Here is a 25,144-nt window from a genome sequence, read left to right on the forward strand (position 1 = left end):
CCTTTGTTTGCTCTATATTATAAAGCATTCTTTTAATTGAAGGAAATGGTAGCTTTAATACTGTATAACTACAGTAGGTCTATTTGCACTCTTTGTCTATTGATCCTGAATTAACACGCCATTAGTAAGCATAATATAGCAGTCTTAAGAGACTTACTAACAAGATGCCTTTTGGCATCTGGGATGGAATCGATACAGGAAATTACGTTAATAAAATCAGACCATTTTTATGACATGTGAAGTACAAAAGAAGGAATATGACAATTCCTATATTAAAAGCATGTAATTAATATTAACTACGTGGTACTTTGTGTAATTCATACGAAAGAGGTACAAAAATAAGGCACAGACATGATAGTTTGATCCATTTAGCTTATGCCATATCTCTCTCACTATTGTGATGGTAGGCTTTGTACTTTATAATACTGTTTTAGTATTAGATCTCAAAATGATAGTGCAGTACAATAAAATCACCCTACAGTCGTCTGACTGCTAGAATCCATAATCCAGTTATTTCTACAGTGTAACAACCAAATTGAACCATATATATGGTACTGATGATATTTACATTGCTTCTGATCACACATTAACACCATACAAGTCCTATGGGGTCGATATGCTGTAATTAAGAGACAATTTGCAATAACGATTACATTTAATTTTGTATATTAGATACGAAATCATTACCTATAAACCTCATCAAAAATGTAATGATGTTTTTAATTTTTTATGCAATGTTCTTTTCAATAAATTGAATGGTTAAATAATTATGAAAATTATTTGTGGCACAGTGAAACTGTTTCTTAAAAGGGGGCCACACAACAGACTTAATGTCCCATCCAAAGCACAAAGTGATCTTGCCTAAGTTTTCAAATAATGACACAAGTCTTAAACCCATTCCTAACATGGTAGTCTGATATCCCTTACCTTAAATGATGACAGTGAGCCATCAGGTTTTTTTTATGTTGAGATAATTGGAATATGTTTTGTCGCAGGTCAACTGAACTGAACTTGTATATTCATTACCATGATTCTGTACAGTATACAGTATACAAAGTGCTCTATTAAAAATGTACTTAACAAGTAATATGTACTTCTCATGTCGTTAATTTGACCAATACAAGCTATCAGTTGAACAATAACATAACAAGTGACAGTTGCTAGGAAATTACTGATAATCTCACAAATTCGTCTGTAACTAAAGTACCTTTCAAATGCATTTTGTCTGGCTTAAATGTAATGTTTAATTACGCTATGCTTGATTTCACACATTTTATCATAGTATGTCAAAATTCTGGTCCATTTTATGCACTAGGTCAGTCTCCGGGGCAGATACAGGGATGGAATTATTTTAAAATGTATGTTCTGTAATACACCATGGTAGGGCAACTATACTGGTGGTGGAGTCTTTCTCGCACTCCTAGCACAAAATCCTGCATCCAGTCCAGCTAGTAACTCTTTAATAGTCAACGAAAATCACCAAAATAACGTCATATAGTGTATCAATCAACATGAGGACGTGCAAATCGAAAACTCCCTAAAGTGTAGATAGTGTTCATTATAGAGCATTTTAACCACTGATAAATATCATCATAATGTCGTTTGACCTTTATATTTGACCCCTTTACTGGTCATCATTGATTAACTATCAGCAATAAATCTGAAAGCAGACCTTAAATCTTGATTTAATATGACAGGTGTTTTGATAAATAAGCCTGTAGATTATGATTGCATTTTTGTTTACCTGTTGGCCTAGCTGACCACGCATCGTGGTTTGTGAACGTGCCTATGGTCTGCTCACTAATTACAAAGTTCCATAAAGAAATCTGATTTCGCAACCACAAAACATCAATTATATGAATCAAGGACAAATTACTAGTAAATTATAATATCAAATATCAATTTAAAAATTATTTGATTAAAAGTAAATTAATGAAATGAAATATATATACTGAATAGCGGTTCTAGATTGTTTACATTTTGGCCTAGCTTGTCATGCGTTATCATCGTGCTTGATGCGTGTAGCATTACATACGTAAGGCCTTTCAGCTGTATAAATATACGCACAGCAAAGTAGGGATACGTCATCTGCAGGAGGTATTCAAGGTCACCTTCAATGCACACTTAATTATCTTTTAAAATTTTAAATAAAGAAATCAATTTAAAAACGTTATTTTATATATGTAATGTATGTAATTAGATTTCAAAAATTATTATGAGCCCTCATGCAAAAGAGAATAGATGATTTTTTTAAAAAAGTGACAATGTGTAATTTTAAACCATCTTGTAAATTGAAACAAAACTTGATCTTGTACTTCTTGTGTAAGGGCCAAAAAATAAAAACCGACAAATAAATTGAAACAAATGATTTCTTGTTCTACTAGTCACGTCTTTAATGACATTGAACCTATCAAAAATAAACATCTAAGATTAATGAAATGTAGTGTGGGTGGGTTATATTACCAATCCCCTTGTGTACCGTAGGTATACTATTAAAGAAGTAATTACAACTTGAGATTTCGTAAGAACTTCAAAAGCTATCAAAATTCTGAACGGTTGTTTTGTAGCAAAAGAACCGGTACCTATTATTTAACAGGAATATCTGATGATAATGGTAAAAGTGCATTGGCAACAACCAATACTACTGAAATGGTTTATAATTACTGACAAAATATATAACTATTACAATATGACAAACAACAAACTGTAAAGTTTCTGATTTGATATCATGTCTATGAATATTGTGTTGTACAATTTAAAATGTTAACAATAGTACTCTAATACACTGTTCTGGACATTTTTCTGCACTAAATTTATCAAATTAATGTTTAATTCTACAACATGTTTAACCAACAGGGGCGCGTCCAGTATTTTTTTTAGAGTGCTAATAGTACTAAGTCGGTCAAAAATAGATATCAAAACTTAGTGCATAATGCTGCAAGCGCATCCCCCTTTAATATATAATATTAACTTTTTACCCCCTTGTCAATATCTAATATTCATTTTTACCTCCTTGTTAATATCTAATATTCATTTTTACCCCCAATCCCCCATCCCCTTGCTAATATCTAATATTCATTTTTACCTCCCTTGTTAATATCTAATATTCATTTTACACCCAAACACCTCCAGCCCCCCTTGTTAATATCTAATATTCATTTTAACCCCCCTTGTTAATATCTAATATTCATTTTACCCCCAATCCCCCATCCCCTTGCTAATATCTAATATTCATTTTTACCTCCCTTGTTAATATCTAATATTCATTTTACACCCAAACACCTCCAGCCCCCCTTGTTAATATCTAATATTCATTTTAACCCCCCTTGTTAATATCTAATATTCATTTTTCTCTTACAGGTTCATGATTCATATGCTCTTTTTAGGTCACACAATTTGAACTTAAAGATGAACTTAGATGTCAAACTTAATAAAAAGGTTAGTTTATTAGGAATTATCCATTTTTGTATTGTATAACTGTATCTTTGTGATTAACATGCTTGGTTACCATTCCAAGATTCCTGGTATCAAATCCTATGTAACTACCTGATGTATTTTATATTAGTGCTTTTATTGAAAGACTAGAATTAAAGTTAAGATAAATACAGTTAAGCTCTGTCTACACTATCAAATTAAGAACAAAAAAAGTGTGCTGTGCCCAAATATGGTAGTGATATGACATCATCATGCCCATATATGGGCACATAACATTTTTTGTCACATAAAGTTTGATAGTGTAGACAGAGCTTTAAACTTCTGTCACCAGTTTTACTCCTTGTCGATGACTACGCAAGATGCAAATGATTTCAACGTATCCTGATGAAAAACATTTTTTTTTTGAACAATTTATTTTTCAGCTAGAGCATGTATTTCTTTAGCTGATAGGGTTTTGTTAAAAATCATAAAATCGTCAATCAATCCATCCAGCACATAGCCAAGCTTAATGTTGTTGCAAGAGATTGCGCAATTACGACACATTCTTTGTATATCAAGAGTTCCGTCCAAGTATACTTTTATATTTTCACCATCATACATCAGGATGATATTGTACCATACTTGTTTATATATGCTGCCAGTCCCAGGGTTGATTTCAGTTGACAGCAGGGTGAGCAAGTTTAATCTTCCATAGGATGTAGTAATGGTCATATCATTTATTCCTGCTCCACATACGCTGCACTGTATTATTTGTTGAGACGTTCCAGATCCAGTAACTTTAACCCAAAGGCTAAGAGTGAAATGTTGAGCCAGATTTTGCAAACTACTTAGGCCTATATAGAGGTAGTTATTAGTAACTACCATTGCATTACCAATTATTCCACTTTCATACGCTTCCTTGTCAGGAACAGTAAGGAAATTATTTGTCTTTCCTAAGATATCTATTAAATCATTATCAAATGGATAATGTACCACACTACTCTGAGAAATCAATTTTCTAAAAGATTTAACGTATTTGATACACTTTGTAGCAAATGTTTGGTACGGTATTTGTTGACTTACGTTGCCAGTCAATGTTGTATCTCCATCAACTAGTAAGATCCCATTTATGCAGAATACGAAAAATACAATGTAGTATTTCATTTTACCTAAAAACAAAAATCACATTTAATATATGATAATATAGGCCTACTAAAAAAACATTTGTGTCCTAAATGCCTAATTTTAAATGACTGTGGTTTTCACACAGATATGATATTCTGTCAAAAAACTTATATTATATTTTTATTAATCTTAGGTTTAAAACTATTGATGTCCAGTACAATTGAATTCAAGCTAGTCAGACGGTTCAGTTAAAAATAAAATAACCGCTTTTAAAGTGTTTTTTTTGGTGTGAAAGGGGTATCAGATCATTTTCCTACCTTTTCTTGGTTGAACAAACGATGTAACAATGTTTAATAGTAGAATTGAGTTGCAGACTGTGGGGTTGGCACACATCAAATGAATTTATAAATGCAAGAGATTTTTAAACAAACATCGAACAAAAGTGCATTCAATATTCTGTATAATGAAAATTGTCTTCTACTGAAAATAAATAATATAGAATTTATTGATTTATTTCAATATACACAATGTGCATTCAATGCACTGTAAATAGTGGTATTGCCTACTAATTTGAATTTAATCATTTTTCAGATCACATTCCAAAGTTTAGGCGCCAGGAACATCGCTTGAGTACACCAGCATCTCATTTTATATCTTTTTGCATGGCAACATGAAAATATTATTTTAATTATAGAATAATTATGATATATAATTATTATTATTATGATTTGATTATGCAGGATGGGGAAGAACCAGATATTCCTTCTATCCTTTTCTACAGCAGTACCATGAGATGGCTTCAGAATTTTCAGGTAATTTCTTTCTCTAAATTATTAAATAATAATTAAAAGGTTGACACAACAGATTTTGGTCCTTAAATTATAGACCATTTCCACCTAGTTGCCACAAATTGATTTCATGTTGGAGGGATCATGGGTGCTAACTGAAATACCTGCAGTATAATAGACAATATATTTAAATAGTTGACAAAATTAATCTTCTTTATAAACAACTAAAATTTTAAAGAGAGATAGAAATAAGAGAGATAGAAATGGGGTGTAGTCTCAAGGTTGCTGTCCAATCACAGTTGACTATTGAGCAAGCTACATAAACTCCCTCTATTTTGATATGTCTGTCATGCCAACTCTTTAGTTATAATGTATATTGATCCATTCTCTCAATACAGTCTTATAACCTAAAGCGTTGTATGTACTCGACACTATGCATAGCCAAATATCTACTGTGATGATTGACAATACGAAAGTACAGGAAACCTATCATATTCACTTTTCATTACTACCTCAAATCTGTAGTTACATCTTTATTCAATAGTCTCTGATACCCGAGAATCATAACCGTTTTGCGTAGGCTATATAGAGAAGGTCGTTGTATATTGCATTGCTTGAAACCTGTATTTATAATTTTCTAGCACCAGTTGATCAACTTGGTAAAGCTCTGAATACACTATCAAACTAGTATGACAAAAAAGTGTGATGTGCCCAAATATAGTAGTGACCTCATCATGTCCATTATGTTTGATAGTATAGACAGATCTTTAGGTCATAGAGAACTTGACATGATAACAGTTAGACCCAGTTCTCGTACAGTACTTCCACCTTACGCTAACTAGGCCCACATGCATGATCTGAAACCCTCAATAGAGGTTTAAACCCTCCACGCTTGAGTTACACTTGCATTCATCTTGAACGCCCCCTGATGGTTAAAACATGTTCAACAGGCCTTGAACTTACTCTCCCAATTACAAGCTCCACTGACAAACAGGCTCAATAGTACTTTTACTTATTTGGAAAAAAGTTCATAAAACGAACTGAAGTAATGGATGAATTGAAGCTAATAACAGTCCACAAGAGAATACATATTTTTATTACCTATGCCCTGAAAACGCACTTTTGTATTAATTTGTAACCTGAAAGAATATCTTAAATTCATGCAAATAATTTACTTGCATCAAGAACAACAGACTTGTAATAAGACTTTGTTTATGTAGAGCATCTTGTGTATATGTTTGTCTTGTGAACCTATGAGGGTCCCTAATGATCAGCAATTGCTGGATGGATGACCCTCATTAAATACAGAAGTTTCTTTAACAAACCAAATATAAAATTGAATGAAGTGCTTAGAAACTTAGCAAACTACTAGAGGGGCGTGCTATTTATTATTTCAGCCCATATTGAAGGTACAGATAAATTAAGATGTGCTACTGTAAGCTCTTGTGATGTCACCAGTATATCATTTTCCTGAAAACGTATGATCTGTAAAACTTCCCAAACGCTGTAAATCCATTTTATTATACTGTATGGGTACAGAATCTGTTAGTTCATGTATGAAAAAACATCGCTTGTCCGACACAAAGGTTATACCATCGCTTACGGTCTTTAGCTCTTTTAACAACTCTATGTCGCTCAGTGTTTTAAACTTAAAATTTCTGTTGGTATAGCTAATGAAAATTTTTTAATGCAAACAAATAAACGTTCATAGTATAACCAAGTAATATAAAGTTGTGGTTGCTTGATACTAATAACTATACTATAACCATGCTTACCAACTTATTTATGACTTACACTTACAACTGTTGGGAATATATTTGTAGTTATCCAGTTAAGAAATAAAATAAAAACATTGAATGTATGTATGCATGCTTGGAATGAATGTTAAATATAGCACACATGTTCTTATACATCAATATTTCTGAGAACTAGAAACATCACCACAAACTCACCTTGACTGTTGATTATTTAAAAACAAATCAAAATGATTGTCTTTAAAATTCATAATTGTGATTAATATTAATATAATAATCATTATTGAGTTAAATAATAAATAAAAATAATAATAAATTATTTTTATTAAATTTATTCTCAAGGTCAACTTTTTTGGTAATTGAACCAAACAAATATTTAATTGAAATCATAATTAAAGGTAGATTACTGATATGGATGGATTATTAAAATACTTTAAAGATGTAGTTAAAGATGTATTGACCCAATGCACAAATATATTTTTTTTTATATGTCATTTTAATGTAACATAATAGTTATTCAATTTGAACAAAAATTGGATTGAAAAAAAGAATTTATTTAACTGAAACAAACTGTTTTAATTTAAAGCAATAAAACATTTCTTTTTCAGGTTTTTTTTTCTTCATTTTTCGTTTTTGGGGGGGATAATACATCTTTAAAAAACTAATTAAATTAATGATAATAATCAATCATATTTGAACAGCATCCTAGACACATATACAAAATAATCATCTATCTTCTGTCTATGCAATTTATACTAATAATAATTATACTGAAAAGTATCCGATGTTGGTCGTGTGGGGAATCATTGACCTGGTTTTTGTAGCAACATCATAAAGCATGAATTTTAATTTACTAATTTGAATTTATTCAAAAGTCTATTCCAATAATAGGTTAAAATGAATTCAATATAATATTGTATATTCAATGACAATACAATTTTAATAATTTCTCCAACTCCAGCGTAAACATTTTAGATAACTGATGTTTTCATTTTAATAAATCGTCTTTTTCCATAATAATGGTTTTTTTTATCACATAGTCTGTGCGATCATTGGATTCTGTATGTTTTAATTATGAAAAATAAGCAATAAATATTGGTTATTTACAAAAGTTGATAGATATAAATGGAATTATATTAATATTTATCGGTGGCGCTTTGAGAAACATGGAATTCGAAAAAAACAAAACAAGCTTGATACTAGCATTTAAAAAACAAGAATTGTCATCTACTTCTAGCTGTATTAAGTAGCTGTATTTGTTCTGTGTTTTTTCTCCTCTTTTTTTAAATACCAATCAAAACATTTCTGCCTATCAAAACCGTTCTGCCTATTAAAACCTTCCTGCCTATCAAAACATTTCTGCCTATCAAAACCTTTCTGCCTATCAAAACCTTTCTGCCTATTGTGATATGTTTTTAACATTTAGAAATAAAGAGATGTCTGCAAAAGAAATAAACGATGCTAATCATTAATATTTTTTTATTTGGCTACAACCGTTCGCACACGCTTAATACAGTAATGACTATATTAGGTTGATTAACACACCCTGTTAATCAGTTGCATTAGTCTGTTGCGTCCAAATCCATCGTCTGATTAGAAACTTTAATTCCTAGCATGTTACTGTAATTAAAATTCTTGATTCATGTCTGTTTGGGAGACTTGAAGGTTTACAACAATTGATTAAACTATAACTGTAAATTATCACATATAAGGGAGCCTTCTGAGTAACTAAGATTGAGTCAATTTTTTAGGTGATTTCTATTGCAGGCTTGGGCCTGGCTGCCAGATGGCCGAGCTGACCATGCTTGCTAGATGGATGTGTTTAACATAAAGAATGATTTTGAATGAATTAATGGCCTTTAGTATAAAAATATACTTAATAATATGTTGCATATATATTGTTCAATATGGGTGGAACAGAAATAAGATAAGATAACATAATAAGATTTATAGCACGTATCCACAAAGTGCTTAATAAGCACTCATACTGGGCAAAATGCAGATTGACAGAGGGCGTGCTAATATTTATTATTTGATATTTAATATTTCGGCCCATGTTGAAGATTTTAATCTGCTTTTGTGACGTCACCTGGCAATATATCCATTTTTCTAAATAATTAATAGGCATGTGCTGTTTGGTGTACAAGTATTTGTAAAAATTTGGAAACGGTGGATGTTATTGTGTAAAAACAAATTTTTATACAAACAAAATGCAAGTATTACTTCAATCAATATAAAATACTTTTCAATCAAAGAACAAATGAATTCTGCCTCCTATATTGAGATCAACAACTGCTTATTATTAGATAAGAATGGAACTTAAACATTATCTTTGAATGCAATAGACAAACATCAATTAAAACATTACTGTTTGTCGGCACTCTTATGTAATAATGGTAATCAAATTTTCAATTTTGTTTTAAAATCATTTATGAGACTAGCTTGATTTACTACAATTGACGGCTTTCATAAATGCGTCACTTTATAAGTGTTTGCTCTCCGTATTAGGAATTAAAGATCTTGAGCATATTGTCCTTTTCTAATGTGGGGTAAAATAAGTAAGTTGACCGATAATAAATATTGATAATCTATTCTCGGTACTACATTATTATTTGTCTTGACCATCGAGCAAATACATTTTATAATATCTATCGCGTCGTTAACATACCGCGAAAAACATCTGTCCTAATAAAAACATCTTGATTACTAAGCATTCCAAAAGCGTTGCTTGATACCTCATTCTCTATACATTACTAAACAAACAGTACATAAAGCATTCTTGTTTATGTTTATCATTACCACGGCGATATTGCGAATAATTAAAATGATCCTCACGAACAGGGTTGATATTTGTAAGCTCTGTCTACACTATCAAACTTTATGTGACAAAACAAAATGTCATGTGCCCATATATGGACATGATGATGTTTTATTATCATGTAGACTTATCGTAAAGGTATTGTGAAAAATTACCCCAAATACAGTAACCAGTTACCATTTAACGCTGTGCAAGTTTTAGCTGCAACAAACTAATGTTATATTTAGAAAAATTCTGATTTAAACAGTTTTTTAGAGTGCCAACTTTAATTTTATTTTTTTAATCCATTTTCAAACAGCTATTTGGAATCACTATATACAGCAGAAAAATTACCTTTGTTTTTACGTATCTTACCATTTAAAAATATTATAGTGAATGCTAGTTAAAAAAATAATAAAACTGAAATTGTTTACAAACATATTATATATTTATTAAAGATGATGACATTAGAAAATTGAATAAAATAAGCTTATTACTTATTATAGAATTATTATACAGTCATGCGATAAATGTGTTTTTTTATTCTCTTAAATACCAAAACAAACATAAAATATCATATTGCACTGATAACTTTAACAATTTGGTTAATACTAAAAATGTTTTTAATTATTAAAGTAGTACCACACTGATTATATAAGTCTACACCCATTTGTTAAAGTTTGGTGGTGCGAGCTTCTGTTGTCTGGGTTTATACTCCAGACTGGGCTTATTACTGCACCAGTATAGTATTAGTTTACTTACAAAAAAACTTAATACAGTAGTATATGTATATTATTATAATATTTCATTGTTATATTAAAGTTGAGGACATACAATTGTTTAATGATGTCAAAGTTCAGTTACCACACTACTATAATAATAATAATAATGACAAAACATTCTTTTGGTCATTTTTCTGACTAGAAAACGTTGCATTCTGGGAGGACACAAATATCGATATGCTGTTTGGAGATTTGGGATTGATAATATAGCTCAGATCTCTTTAAACACCACCTGTGTGCATGAAATATATCTTTAATGTTTGTTGTTTTTCTATTTTTTTTTTCTAATGCATTTAAAATTCTCTATTTTATTAGGACCCAGCGGGGAGGAATCTATTGTGTGTTTATAATATATTTATTTTCAAGTAAATCAAAAATAAAAACAAACTATGAACAGCCTGTAAATCTTTGCATTAGAAAATGTTTGCACGTACTACAATATTTGTTCATACTACTTGTAACAACCCTTTTTTTTATTGAAAGTTATTGATAGCCATATTTTTAAAAATTTGTGATTAAGATTGACTATTCAGGTCTCGTGTAGTAAAGTTAAAATAACATGGTTTTTTTTAAACATTAATTTACATATTTTAAGTGTTGAACCCAACCTGATTCGCTATATTTGATTTATACGCCTTCTGGTTTCATATTTTACATATATGTGAAAAATGTCTTTCTCAGTCTACTTTCACATTAAAATAACAGTAGAACAAAAGTATAAATTTCAGCTGTAAAAATAAATATCTCACTTTTTTGCCATTCTTAAAGTAGCTTTTCAAAACACTGATCTAGACCTCCCAAGTCTTTCGGTTTTTGTGGATTTTTATTTTATATATTTTGTTTCTGGAAATGACTACTATTTCATTATAATGATATTAATAATAATTTGAATTGTATTTAAAGGACTACCTCTTTTGTCAAATTTAATTTAAAAAAACTTTCCTGAGAGTATAGGCCTACAGGTATCAAAGGTTTGTGTAAAATGTGGCATTTATCCCAAACATATTGGTCCTCATCAAAGTAAAAATTTGGCTGATCTTATGGTTTTAATAACTTTTTGGATCGTGGCCCACAAAACTAAATTTTCAGAAATAATATTATTTGCACAATTTAAAACCCCTACCTTAAAGCCTGACCTTTTGCACCCTGCCCATATCAGCTTAAAATTCTCTCTATCATACTTGTCCAACATCAGGCTATCTTATTAAACATGATGAAACATGCTTGTAAACTATTAAGTATCATTTGAGGCTTAAGGGGTTGCTTAGTTTTACAGTCATGAATTAAAATCCTGGTACTATGTAACAAACCCTGGAACGTTAAACACCAACAGTGGTGTTTCGGTGAGTGAGCTCACTGGCTAAACCCAAGGGACCCAGAGCTTAAGGGGCCCCAGGGCATAAGCAGCCCCAATGCAACTACCCCTTTAGGGAGGAGTGCTAAACCAGGGGCCTTTTCCTCCTGCGTGACACCTCTGACCACCAAGCTACTTCTCTGATTCAATTTAAAATCGATAGTCTTTCTTACAATAGGATTATTATTAATTATTATCAGCAGTTGAAATTGTTCTTATCTAACCTTAGTTCTGATTAAAAGTTCCTTGAGTGATTTCCTGAAAGCCTTGTATTGAAGAGCATAAACAAATGGATTTAACATCATATTAATAAAACAAAGAAAGACGGTTACTGAATGTATTAATCCGTTTAGCTCAATGTACTTTTTGAATAAACCAAGCATCAAAAAGAGGTAGAAAAATTGATTTGGCGTCCAACAAATTATAAAAATAATCGAAACGGTTATTGAGGTAATGATCACGTTACGTTGAGCTGTGTTCCGTCTCCGAGAAACAATATAACTGTTTTTCAAATTTTTTGACGCTATGCTTGGCTTCCCTAATGCACATGCTATCCTTCCGTATGCAAATCCAAGAATAACCAATGGTAAGACACATTCAAATGTAAACACTAAAGAACCAATAGCGATTTCAACTGTTTGATTCGGCCAAATGTACGTACACTGTCCGTCTTCAACTGTTGCAAAAAATGCCAAGTTTGACTCGCATACAATACCGTAAATCCATATGCATGCAAAAACATAACGTAAAGTTTTCTTTTTGAAATGGTACCTGTATCTAATAGGATATATAACAGCGTAATATCGTTCCAACGCCAGGCCTAACAGATTTCCTTTCGATGTCGCAGTCAGGACCCAGTAAATCGTTCTTGTCTTGCAGAAGATAGTAAATGCATTTTCCCCAGTTGGATGGTATCCATATAACGGACATACGTAAAAAAATAAAAATACTATTGAGCTAAGAAAATCAACGAAAGATTGATGAACGATCAGCCTGTTCGTCATTGTTTGAAACGAAGGTACACGTAAATAAACGAGGAGTACGATTCCATTCATTGATATTCCTAGAACACAGATTAAGGTATAAACACACACCTGCAGTAAATAAATGATTACCGTGTACGCCAGAACAAAACTCATTCCAAGTAAATAGAAAAGGTGACCATTCCAAACCATTTTACCGTCCGTTTTCAAATTTCTGTTTCTTAACCAGAGGTGTACCTAGTTCAGTTATGAACGCTACATAGGTGTTGGTTTTGCATAGTAAATCCTTTTTGGTTGATCCATTAGATTTTGATCATGACCAGCAGGCTACTAATAATAATGCAAAAATTTTAAATAATTCCAAAGATCAATTCCAATAACAATTTTCCTGCAATATATTTCATCCAGTGCTTTTGATGGAATGAAGATGAAAAGCTTATTTGATCAGTGTTCAGACTCTTGATATCCAGGTTTAGATGGATAAAATTTTGTAATTGAGTTAAATTTGCTTAGCTCTTGGAAAGACTGTAATCTGATTGGTCCAATACAATGAACTTTCTGTGGGGCATACCATTTTCATTGTAGGGGTGTTCATATATGTTAAATATTAATAGGTTTTTCTCAATGAATTGAAACCTATAAAATACTATAATGATGCACTATAGTTTCTTCATCCTTATTTGATATACACTTAACCATTTGATTGGTCCACACACAAAAGGGCTTTGTTTTTAAACAATCCAAGTATATTTGACGTCAATAAAATTTAACTGTTTTAATATTGGCCACTTTAATGTCAAGTAATAATAATCATTGTTCAAGAATTATTCCTTACATACCTATAGAGCTGTGACATCATTCTGTACGCTTTTGGATTGTTTTGTAAATTCAAAATTCATTAGTGGTTCGTGTTAATTGTTTTAATTGAGTGAAGTAATACGGTTAATTATCAAATTGAAATTAGTATCTCTGAACCTAACTTATTACTGTATATTAAATGTTAAATTTTGTCAAAAATATGGTAATTTGATTATCATAATCATTTTTGTCTGTGATATCATTATCAGAATCATAATTGAACTTGATCCTCATTATCATAATCTTCATTCATCATCATCCTTCTCATTTTGATAATAATTAAAATGCTACAACCTTGCCTACATCATCTTAAATTTACCGTCGTCGTCGTCATCATCACAATTATCATCACCATCATCATCATCACTATTATCATCATCACCATCATCATCACTATTATCATCATCATCACTATTATCATCATCATCATCACTATTATCATCATCACCATCATCATAACTGTTATCATCAACATCATCGGCTCATCATTATAACCATCATCATTGTCACCATCATCATCATCATCAATCATCATTTATCATCATTCATCATTAACCTCATCATCACCATCATCATCATCACCATCATCATCATTATCATCATCATCAATCATCATCATCATCATCACTATCATAATAATCATCATCATCCTCATTACCATCATCATCATCTTCATCGCTATCATCGTCATCATCATTATTTTTATCTTTCTCATTTTCATTTTTATTATTCTTTATCAGTTTAGATCAATAGTTTAGATACAAAGAAGAAATACAATTTTATAGTAACACTAACCTATTTATAAAAGAAGTTTGGTGTTCATGTAAACTTCATAAACTTTGAAAAGTGATTCAATGGTATGACCTGTACATTACACAATAATAATCATGAAATAGCCAAGAAGTCTAGATATACTATTACTAAAGTAATGGGTTTTGACCGCATTGGGTCCCGCATGGTTTTTACCTGACAGTACTTTTACTCAGTTGGGCCTAAATGACTCGGTGATTAATGAGTCTAATATAGTTTTATTCCCAGAGCATTTTAACTTATCCAAAGTGTGGGTTACGTGGGTAGTGTAATTTCCTCAAGAGGAGGTCAGAAGTTCTTATAGTTTTCAAATTAAAATACTTTATTAAGGTTAAATGGAGGATAAAAATATTTAAAAAAATAGTTGTTAGTGTTGGAATTGCATAAGTGCTAACAGGAGAGTTTGTTTTTGGTAATTGTTTAACTACTACGAAGTAGTTTGCATTAAGGGGATAAGTGGTCAGATGTTTTTCCAGGCTTGGGCTAGTGATCCTGAGTTCTTACAAGGAGATCAAAATAAGTAAAAATTACTTTAAGCATTGAAGGCAGTTGTCGACATGACAAGAAAACTAATAACTCTAAAATATTGACAAAAACAACTATTAAAAATTTAAAAAATAATAACATTGAATGTTATCAAATAATTATGCCATACAAGTTTAAACTAACTAATACAAGGTTATATCTTATCAGTTCATTTTTGTGTACATATGAAATGGCAAAGAGATGTTGTGTATATTGCAATTATTGGTTTATATAGCCGATTCTGAGTACTGTATGTATAATGTAAACAGTATCATAGGCAAATTTTGTGATACATTCTCACATGTGTGCCTAACCTAAAATATGATACAGACACCAGATGTGATATATATATATATATAAATCCAAAAGAAAATTACTGAAAAAATGACAATCAGTGGACAAAGTCAATAATTGTAAAGTTATCCAAAGTACCCTCCAGGATTACAGCAAATCAAAAATTGATACAAACAGTAGAAAATATATATAAATCCAAAGATATATATATATATATATGTCACACTGTATTATAGAATTTTCCTATGGCATGGGACATACAATGATGTGAAATACAGATATCAAAAATTTGGTGCTATGTACACTATGCTATCTGAGATTCCAAAAATCGTAATGGCGCCAATGATTGTGATTGTCCAGAATTTATTATTACTTTACATATATAAGATTATATTGAGGAGCTAATACAGCCTTTGACCTAATACCACCTTTGACTTCAACTAATGAAATAACTGCACACTCTATCTTAAGTGAGTAAAGCAAATACAATTTGTCTTCTGTAATAACACATCTACTCTCTAAGTTGACTATCATTATAGAACCATGAGGAAATTATTAATATACTGGTTACCATTATTTTACTATAGCTAGTTAAAGCTCAGGTACAGACATGGATTTTAAATATAATATCTGGTTAAATGAACATAAAAGAAATATGTGTAACAGAAATCACGACGAAAAAAACATGAATTTCTCCTAACATGTTAAAATGGATCGATAATTATTTGAATATATGATCAATAACAGTTTTTTGCCTGCACCTGGCCTTTAAATCAATTAGAGGATATGTGCAACTTTTTTTAATTTTCTAGTTGATCTTGAGTGGAGATGTAGCTTTCGTGGTTAAGATGTTGGGGTACCCAGGTTCCTGAGTTCTAATCTTTCATTCAAGTTAATTTTCCTAGTGATCTTTGAAATTGTTTGCAATTGATGTTTTAAAAAAAATCCTCAATCCAGCTTTTTTGGCTGCTACAGATATTTATTGGCCTCATTGAATTGTTTTGATATTTTTGGAAATTGAAATAAAGATAGCGAAATATATATTTATTTATATACTTGTACTGATGAAGGGCTAGTGTTGCCCGAAAGCTCTGCTAACTTTTCTGGCTGTTTTACTTTATCATTTTGATTTAGCTTTTCGCTTTTTTTTTGTGTATCTCCATTGAGATCCAGCCACTGATACCCACAGCATTGTCATTTTTCCAGTAATTTGCCTTTGGATTTATATATATATATATATATTTGTGTGCATCATTTTTTCTTTCAGTATAGTATTCCACAACAATTAAGATCCAAATTTAGAGTCATGGTGTTAAAAGTCAACCATAGCCATCAGCCATAGCCATAGCCATAGTGTTTGTTATTCATATGTTTAATTTAGCTTAACTTTTTCTTCTGTAGGCTGTTGTTATTAGAAATGTTACCAGACCGACAAGAAGGGGCAATCTGTTTGATAACACAAAGCCAAGGAAACCGGCCCTCAGCCGGATGTACAAGTTAGTTGATTTCTTTACCTTCTGTGCGATATTAGGAAACATTGGTAACTACTTGTAAATGAGCACGTACTGTAGTCTAGGAAGAAGACCAATGAACAATGTTGCAAGGGACACCAACCAACTGATTCAAAACCTACCAAGTCATGACAAACAAAATGCTTGTGGCATTGCATTGTGAACTCCATCTCGGATTCATTCTTTTGATTAATTAATTACTTATGTACAAGGGGTGGTCACAGAGTTGCCTACAAGTCACTATTCAACCTCTGAAAGTGGGTAGTACTCACAGATGTTCAAGCCCTGATGGAGCTCACAGGGAGGCTGACGATCTGAAACCCATTATTTATGACAAGAAAAAATATTAGTAACAAATAAAGGGTGTTCCCTGATTTAAATAGAGCAAAGGGTTATGGAATTTTGAAGCTTCAACAGAAAGATTAATTTATTTTGTACTTTTACTGATCAAATAGTTTTAAACCAGGTTTTCTTTGTTCATCCATTCAATGTACCTTTTATGTTTTTGTTTGCCCTTTGTTTTAATTTTTTAGGACGGTTGAGTTCAATGCAAAATTTCCACAACTTCAAGTGAACTACTGGGCTTCAGGGGCTAAGCAACGAGGCATTGAGATGTGTCTTGGTAAAGGGAGCTTTACATCCAAGTTTAACCTACAACTAAGCAACCCTACTGATGGACTCACTCATAGACATATCGTAAGTAAAGCTCTAAAGCTATCTACACTATCAAACTTAATGTGACAAAAAAAAAGTGTGATGTGCCAATAATATGGACATGATGATGTCATATCACTACCATATTTGGGCACATCACACTTTTTTTGTCAAACTAGTTTGATAGTGTAAACAAGGCTTAATACACAATTTAATGTACTTTTTGTACTTAAAGTAAATAAAATATTTGTAGTAAAATAATTGTTTTAGTTTAAATTGTAATTAAAATAGAACCCTGTCTTTGGGTCACCCCTATTTAGGGGACACTCCTATTAAGTGGTTAACACATCAGCCAATCATATTCAGGGGACACCCCTATTTAGGGGACACTCCTATTAAGTGGTTAACACTTCAGCCAATCATATTCAGAGGACACCCCTATTTAGGAGACACTCCTATTAAGTGGTTAACACATCAGCCAATCATATTCAGGGGACACCCCTATTGAGGGGATACTCCTGTAAGGGGATACGTTGTGGGATCCTGAAGGTGTTCCCTTAATAAGGGTTCTACTGTATATTATAATATATTTTTACCAGTTCATTTTTCTTTCTTTAGGCTGACTGGAATGTTAATGGTATGGTGTTTGATGTTGGTGAGAGCCATGCCTACCTGTACACAACAGCAGCTGATAATTACCAAGTAAGGTTCATTTTGGTGTTTCTTATTTCACAAAACAAGTACCAATTGATTTAGACAAATTGCCAGTTTTTATACTCTACTGCGACTGTACATATTAAAGGTAGAAATTTATAACACATGGGCCCTGTGAATCTGCCTGCATGCTGTTTACTCAATAGTTATAAACTACCTAGTTTAGAATCATGATTCTCAGCCGTTATGAAAAACATAATTGTTATTAATGATTTATATTTGTTCTCACCTTTCACATTTGAAACATTGCGTAATGTGCATTACCTACTGTAATTGGTTAATTAAGAAGTGTCATATATTAAAATAATCTTTTCTAGAATAACTACTTCATCATTTTTGGTAATGAATACTTTGTAATTGCTAATTTGTTTTTTAAAGGTGGGAATGCCGTCAAAGTCAGCTTCAGACAGGCACCATGTTGCCAGTGTTGAAAAGTAAGTTATATTATATAATGCGACATTTATATAGCGCTATTTTGTAAAGATCAGAGCGCTTTGAGTGTTAGTTGATTATTAAAATTATCTAGACTCTGAACAGGAAATAGGCTAACCAAAGACAATGATAATAAAAAAATAAAACAACGAAGATGATTCAAACACCACCGCGCACTGTTCCCCTGCAATTTAAGGCGCAAGGCCCGCCTGAACAGTATTCACAATTGCAGTAGTGGTATTTGGCGTCTATGCCAATTAAATTATTTTATTTTATACTCTAGCTCGGAATTTGTCTTGCTTGTCACATACAAAAAAACATATTAAAACATGATGATAAAATGAGTAAAAGCACCAAAAGGGTAAAATACAAATGCAACAAATACAAACATTTCATAAAAAGGTTAAAACATGAGAACATAGTACTTAGTTTCTCAATGTTTGCAGTCACAATACCTTGTTATGCCATTCTGTTTTTCCCTCTACTTCTCCAGAGTTGTATATTGTCGTCAAAGTTCAAGTCCAAGTAGGAGCCCCTCTGTGGAGGAGATACAGGAAGGAGTACCTTTGACCCCTGAAGGAGATCAGGCCGAGGATGCAGGCAATGACAAGGTATACAGTCTGATTATGAGGAATTATGTAGTGATGCTCTGTCAACCATGATATGGGACACATACTTCAGTGTTTCATTTTACGTCTGTGTTTCTGATTTTATTTCATGTTTTTATTTCATGTTTTTATTTCATGTTTTTGTAAGGAATAATAATAATAATACAAATACTATTGACTGGGGGAAAGATTTGAACCCAGTCATGGGGATGAAGTAAGCATGTTATTCAACAAACTATAGTGTCACTATCTATAATTGAAATCTGTTATATATTAGTGGTTTATGTTGAATTCCACCACATCTCAGTTGTGTGTTTTAATGTTACCTTTTTTTTAAAACATTACCATTTTGTTCCTATCATTTAGGGATTCATACATAAGCTAGTTGTGTATGAGTTTCGTGGCTCATGGACACGTTTCAATCGTGATGCAGTGCTTGGGATGTATGACTCTTACAGTACAGCACAAACTTTAAAACACAATCTGTCAACTGAAGCTCTCAAGGGAATTAAGGTTGAAACCAAAGGACCACAAAATGTAAGTAAATTTAATATGGTGACACTTCTGAATTATTTATGTTTTTCTGAAGGTGTCATGTGTGTAGGCTGGTCTCCCTTGTAATGGTGTCAGATTATTTTCAACTAGGGAGTTTACCCTCAAGTTAATTAGCATTTTTTATTAATATCCTGTCCATGTTTGAATATCTCCTGACAGGAATCTACCCACATGCCCCAAGCTCTGTCTACACTATCAAAACGTGCCCAAATATGGTAGTGATATGCTTAAATATGGTAGTGATATGAAATCATCATGTCCATATATGGGTACATCACATTTTTTTTTCCCATAAAGTTTGATAGTGTAGCTTTAGTCAAAGAAGAAAACAGCTATTTCAAAGAAACAATAATTCAAAGAAATAAAAACTGTGGCTTTTGTTTTATTGTATATGTTTTCATTTTATGCAGAGGTCACATACTCCCACGACCCCGTCCAACAGCACCACAGCCTCATCACCAGCAACCAGTAGCACACCAAGCCCAATGTCAATGCTGCAAGGAGGACACGCAGCTAACATGCTGCACCAACTGCTCTCAGAGACTGCCACCAAGTTTATGGTGTTCTCAGAGGAAATATCTGGCAGCAATGAGATGCTGTTTGGAGCACAGGCCTGTACTACAGATGATGTAATGCGAAAGAATTGGCTAAGTATGAAATTTATTGGTTTTTTAATGATTAATCTATGTGGATAAGCAAAGCAAATATTGTGGTCACAGTATTAGGAAAAATATTATTTTTTAAAAAAATGTTGTCTTATATAACACCATATAGATGTTCCAAGGCAAAAAAAGTCCATGAAATATACTAAAACCAAAATTAAAGATGGTTAAAGATTTGCACCGTATGATTGATAGAATAATGTGAATATAACAAATTAAACAATGTTAATGATATATTAAATAAAAGTGCGGGGGCGGTGGGAAAAAGATTTTTTTTTTATTTCCATGCATTTTTGTTTACTTATTAGTTGAGTTTGTGAATAGTCAAGTTATGTTGAAGGGCTGTGAATTGTCAGGCTATGTGATAGTTAGCGCAGCTAACGCACAGGTTATGCATTGTCGTCATTGGCCAGCTTGGAGAGGTCGACAACTGACCAGCAAAACAACGTGGGTTGGCAAACTTGATAGCATGCAGGTACAGTACAACTTTATTTTCTGTTTATAGAGACACATAAAGAGACATGAATCATTATATACAGATTCAAAGATATACAGTAGTTTGTCTCTTTGGCAGAGACACACAAACGTTCACATTTGCATACAAATATAAATTCCATTATTATGTTTTCACAAATCTTTGAGTTTCTTTATTCAATCAATCATAATAATTTTGTAGTCATAATAATGATAACCATAATAATGTGTAGTAAAGTTATTTTTACAAAAAAAATAATGAAATATATACATTGATTATTTTACAGTGAAACGTTTACATTTGCATACAAATATATATTCCTTGAATATTATGTTTTCACAAATCTTTACTCATACCATACATAATTTACAAAATAATAATAATACATAATTTACATGGTTTTTGTATTATTTTGACATCATTTTAGTTAATCTTTAATTTAATCTATGTTGTATTTATCAGTATTTTGCCACTGTGGAATCTCCCACTTCATCAAATATTGAGAACGTGCTTTGGCTTTCCAAAACCTACATCGAACGTAGCATGCAACAACAAGCGGTCGACCTCACAGACATTCCTGACCTTGTCGGTAGCGGTGAATCTGTTGGCGGGGTTGTAAGCGACACGGTTGGGGCCACAAGAGCAGGATTTCATCATGATGCGGTACAACTTCAGCGAATTATCTCTCGTTGTAGTTGTCAGTTTTACTACGCTAGTTATAGTGAGGAGATTGACCCAGATGTAGCGGCTGAGCCCCCTCCCGACAAGTCAGAGGTAAACAATTCAAATTCTTTCTTTCTAATTAAGACTACAAGTCACAAGTTGATTTATTTGATCCAACAAAAAATATTATAACATTAATAGTAAACAATGTAGGACCAGGGAGACTTTCATTAAGACCAAAGGCTGCATGCATTAAAGCCACCCAAAAATTAAATAATACAGTATATACAGTACTTTTGTAGACAATAAGTAACCATTTCCATTAGTTCATACACTCCTTACAGTTCTCATGTTTAAATTCATGTCATCTGATTGGTCTACAGTCTACAGTTACAATATGTTAATTAGTTAATGGTTTATTTTCCCATTGGCAAAATCAATACAGCTGCATAGAACATTTTTAAGCATGTTGTTTAGAAGCTGTGAGTCTTCCCCTCAAACTATCACTTTCCACAACGTAGGCTTACAATAATAGTGGCTGGTAAGAAGAACTGCAAGAATCAATATAATCTGATCTATATGTGATAGTTCACAATTCATAGAGATTTATAATCTTCCTCATATTACCAAAAAAACCCATATAATTTAATGTTAATGTATTTATATAGCGCATTCCAAAAAATGTCATCTCAATGCGCTGTGGACTGTTACAAATTTCAACTACATGCTTCTCCCCTGGGTCATGTCATGTCGGTGCTGGCAACGCTGCGCTATTTCGTATGTCAACGACAGTGGATGTGGTGTGAGCTAGTACACCATGGTAACCCTCTACTCATTTCGAAAGATGTACTATGTTATTTTGTGTACACTGGACCTACGGTTTAAAGTCCTTATCCTAGAAGACTCATTTTACCATGAGAACCATGGAGCGCTTGAGCCTCGAATCCTTGCCGATATTATGGCTATGAGTTACAATTTTCTTAACCGCTCGACCTCCACTCGCTCACTTACAATTATTAGAAAATTGATGCTTGTCAAATACATTCAAAACTTGTATATGATTTTTATTCTTGAATACAGAATGAAAATGAGGGCGGTATACTGAAACAAGATGAAGCTGTTGATTCATTTACATTGATGCATCAAGACCTGGATGTGTGCACCAACTCAGCCCAGTATGCTACTATCATGGACATTATCAACAATCTTCTACTTTATGTGGAACCAAAACGAAAGGTATCAGTGTTTTTATATAAAGCTCTGCCTACTATCAAACTTTATGTGACAAAAAATGTGATGTGCCCATATATGGACAATATGATGTCATATATTCATTGAGGCCACCTTTTGTTTCTTACATCTACAAATCTCTTTTTTGCCTCTCAATTGCAAACAGTTTCAATTTAAAGTATTTTTTCTCTGATTTCTTATGATTTTCTCTCATTTTCAATGTTATAGGAGGCAACTGAGAAACTCCAAAGGATGAGGTTTCACTTTCAGTTACGAAGTGAAGAAGACCAGAAAGGGCCTATACTGTCATTGCAGAACAAGTTGAGGATAAACTTAGCTGAGCTTAGAAGGCTAGAGAAAGAGTTGTATGGCATTCACAGACAGCTTGAGGCCAATCAAGATGACCCCACGTAAGTTTGCTTCTTGTCAATTTGATAGTTGTCAAAAAAGCTTGAATTTAACTATTAGTAGTTGTAGCAAAGTTTATTTGTTCACCTTTCAATGATAAGTAAACAAAACAAAAACAGTAGAACCTCCATTGATATAAGGATACCTTCAGAAACCAACAAAGTGTACCCTCATTTAGAGTATCCCTTGTAGAGGACTGTACTATTTAGTGTTAAAATTGGAAGCAATAAACATAGGACTAGATATTCTTTGATTCATAATCCCATACATATGTACAATTTTGAATCCAAAAGGTAATTTTTAATAGACATTTTTTTATCTTTATACAACTTTTTCACAGATTTTTATGCTAAAGCAGTTTTTATACTATACATTTTTAACGTTATATTTATATACAATCTGAATGTTTTTGATGTGATTTTTTCATACAGATATTTATATATGTATGTTTTTTATATATCGTTGGTTTTCTACATGCCTTGAACTTTTAAAATGTTTTTATCGATATTTTGTTTTATAACCAACAACCAATTTTGTTTTTATGCCTGGTTGTGAAAACACAATAAAGATAACTTAATATAATGCCTCTCATTCATTTCATGGGAAAGTTTCTCTTCAAGGATGAGCCCTGAATAGGGGTGTCCAAAAGGAGGGCTTCTACTGTATTCAGCAAACTGGACCAGATGTATATACTCTGAATCAGTATGCTTTAAAGTGTTTAGTATAAATATTTTTTGTATATATCAGATAATAAAAGTATTAGCAAGTTAATTATTGTTATATTTTGTTTATAGGTTGTTGCAGCAGAGTATGGATGTAGAAGAACAGGTTGTAGATTGTAAAGAAAGTTTACTAACAGCCAGTCATGATCTGAACGTTATGGTCAGGTATGTCACAGTTGTTAAGTACAACTTAGATATTGTTTTGTGATTGTTTATAATAATAATAATAATAATAATAATAATGTAAGAATATTTTTTTTCTGGTACAGTCAACTATCCTTTTTAGAATGCTCTGAAGAAATTTTTCCTTCTATCATCCTAAAACAAGCAACAACAACAAATTTACTTTGGTTTTTACCGAGTCAGAGCCACCAAAGTTGTTAAGTACAACTTAGATATACATGTGATTGTTATTATTATTATATCTGTTCTTTTAGTGTTTATAAAGAAATTCAACTCCAACGTGCAATGAAACTCAAAATTCAAAGTGGTGAGTTTTTATATTTTTATCATTTTATAAATTATGCAAATCTTTTCAAGTTACACCCTAAACATATAAAATTGTTCTATTGATGTTAAAGACATTTGGAATGTTATAAATATAATATATAACTTAAAGATTTAGGAATTGCTTTTGATAAAGATATTTGGATTGTTGTTGACCCTCACAATTTTCAGTAAACTAGGGAGGTTTTATATGAAATGTGTTTATTTTGTCCAACAGACCAGGGTGTTGTTGACCCTCACAATTTTCAGTAAACTAGGGAGGTTTTATATGAAATGTGTTTATTTTTTCCAACAGACCAGGGTGTTGTTGACCCTCACAATTTTCAGTAAACTAGGGAGGTTTTATATGAAATGTGTATTTTGTCCAACAGACCAGGGTGTAAAAGTGGTACGTCGTGTTGAGATGTGCTTCAGTTTAGCTAAATGGAAGCTTACAGAGCAAGATGGGCAACTTGGAATGAGCTATCTTGAGATTAGACAATTTACGTAAGTCTATACTTAAAAATGTGTGGTTTGAGT

The 25,144-nt window shown here is 32.0% G+C and overlaps 1 protein-coding gene across 1 annotated transcript in view; it reads left to right on the forward strand.

Moving 5' to 3' along the window:
- The window catches only part of LOC144834471 (bridge-like lipid transfer protein family member 2), a 47,489-nt gene that overhangs the window by 17,090 nt on the left and 5,255 nt on the right, over positions 1-25,144 (forward strand). The window contains exons 33-48 of the mRNA XM_078689268.1: positions 3,361-3,438; positions 5,280-5,351; positions 16,886-16,980; positions 17,529-17,691; positions 18,268-18,351; positions 18,742-18,797; positions 19,289-19,406; positions 19,770-19,940; positions 20,369-20,609; positions 20,929-21,095; positions 21,558-21,869; positions 22,839-22,994; positions 23,217-23,398; positions 24,191-24,283; positions 24,556-24,608; positions 24,997-25,111. Coding sequence (XP_078545394.1) covers positions 3,361-3,438; positions 5,280-5,351; positions 16,886-16,980; positions 17,529-17,691; positions 18,268-18,351; positions 18,742-18,797; positions 19,289-19,406; positions 19,770-19,940; positions 20,369-20,609; positions 20,929-21,095; positions 21,558-21,869; positions 22,839-22,994; positions 23,217-23,398; positions 24,191-24,283; positions 24,556-24,608; positions 24,997-25,111 — 2,156 coding nt within the window. The remainder of the gene's footprint in view (positions 1-3,360; positions 3,439-5,279; positions 5,352-16,885; positions 16,981-17,528; positions 17,692-18,267; positions 18,352-18,741; positions 18,798-19,288; positions 19,407-19,769; positions 19,941-20,368; positions 20,610-20,928; positions 21,096-21,557; positions 21,870-22,838; positions 22,995-23,216; positions 23,399-24,190; positions 24,284-24,555; positions 24,609-24,996; positions 25,112-25,144) is intronic.

Source organism: Antedon bifida, chromosome 2 (genome assembly GCF_963402885.1).
Source record: "Antedon bifida chromosome 2, ecAntBifi1.1, whole genome shotgun sequence".
Taxonomy (NCBI): Eukaryota; Metazoa; Echinodermata; class Crinoidea; order Comatulida; family Antedonidae; genus Antedon; species Antedon bifida.